The 400-nt window shown below is 19.2% G+C and overlaps 1 protein-coding gene across 1 annotated transcript; it reads left to right on the top strand.

Annotated features, from left to right (window-relative positions):
- Positions 1-216: 216 nt before the first annotated feature.
- On the top strand, positions 217-400 carry PGSY75_0021100 (elongation factor 1-alpha; the record flags this gene model as incomplete). Its single annotated transcript, XM_018783352.1, has 1 exon — positions 217-400. A coding segment is annotated over one exon (184 nt), but the record flags the coding sequence as incomplete, so codon positions are not given.

Consider the following 400-nt stretch of genomic DNA (forward strand, 5'->3'; position numbering starts at 1 on the left):
ATATTATAAGATAATTTTTTTTCTTTAATAATAAGTATATTTAAAAAAATTTTTAATATATTTGAAATACCATAAAATAATATATATTATATTTAATAAATATATAACTGATTTATATAAGTAAATATAAACAGAAAAAAAAAAACAAATATATATACTTTATATATATATAAATTAAACTATTTAAAAAAAAAAAAAAATTAAAATTATTTCAAAATGGGTAAGGAAAAAACACATATTAACTTAGTCGTCATTGGTCACGTCGATAGTGGAAAATCAACCACTACAGGTCACATTATTTACAAATTAGGAGGTATAGATAGAAGAACAATTGAAAAGTTTGAAAAGGAATCTGCTGAAATGGGTAAAGGTAGTTTCAAATATGCATGGGTTTTAGATA

This window comes from Plasmodium gaboni (assembly GCF_001602025.1).
Source record: "Plasmodium gaboni strain SY75 chromosome Unknown, whole genome shotgun sequence".
Lineage (NCBI taxonomy): Eukaryota > Apicomplexa > Aconoidasida > Haemosporida > Plasmodiidae > Plasmodium > Plasmodium gaboni.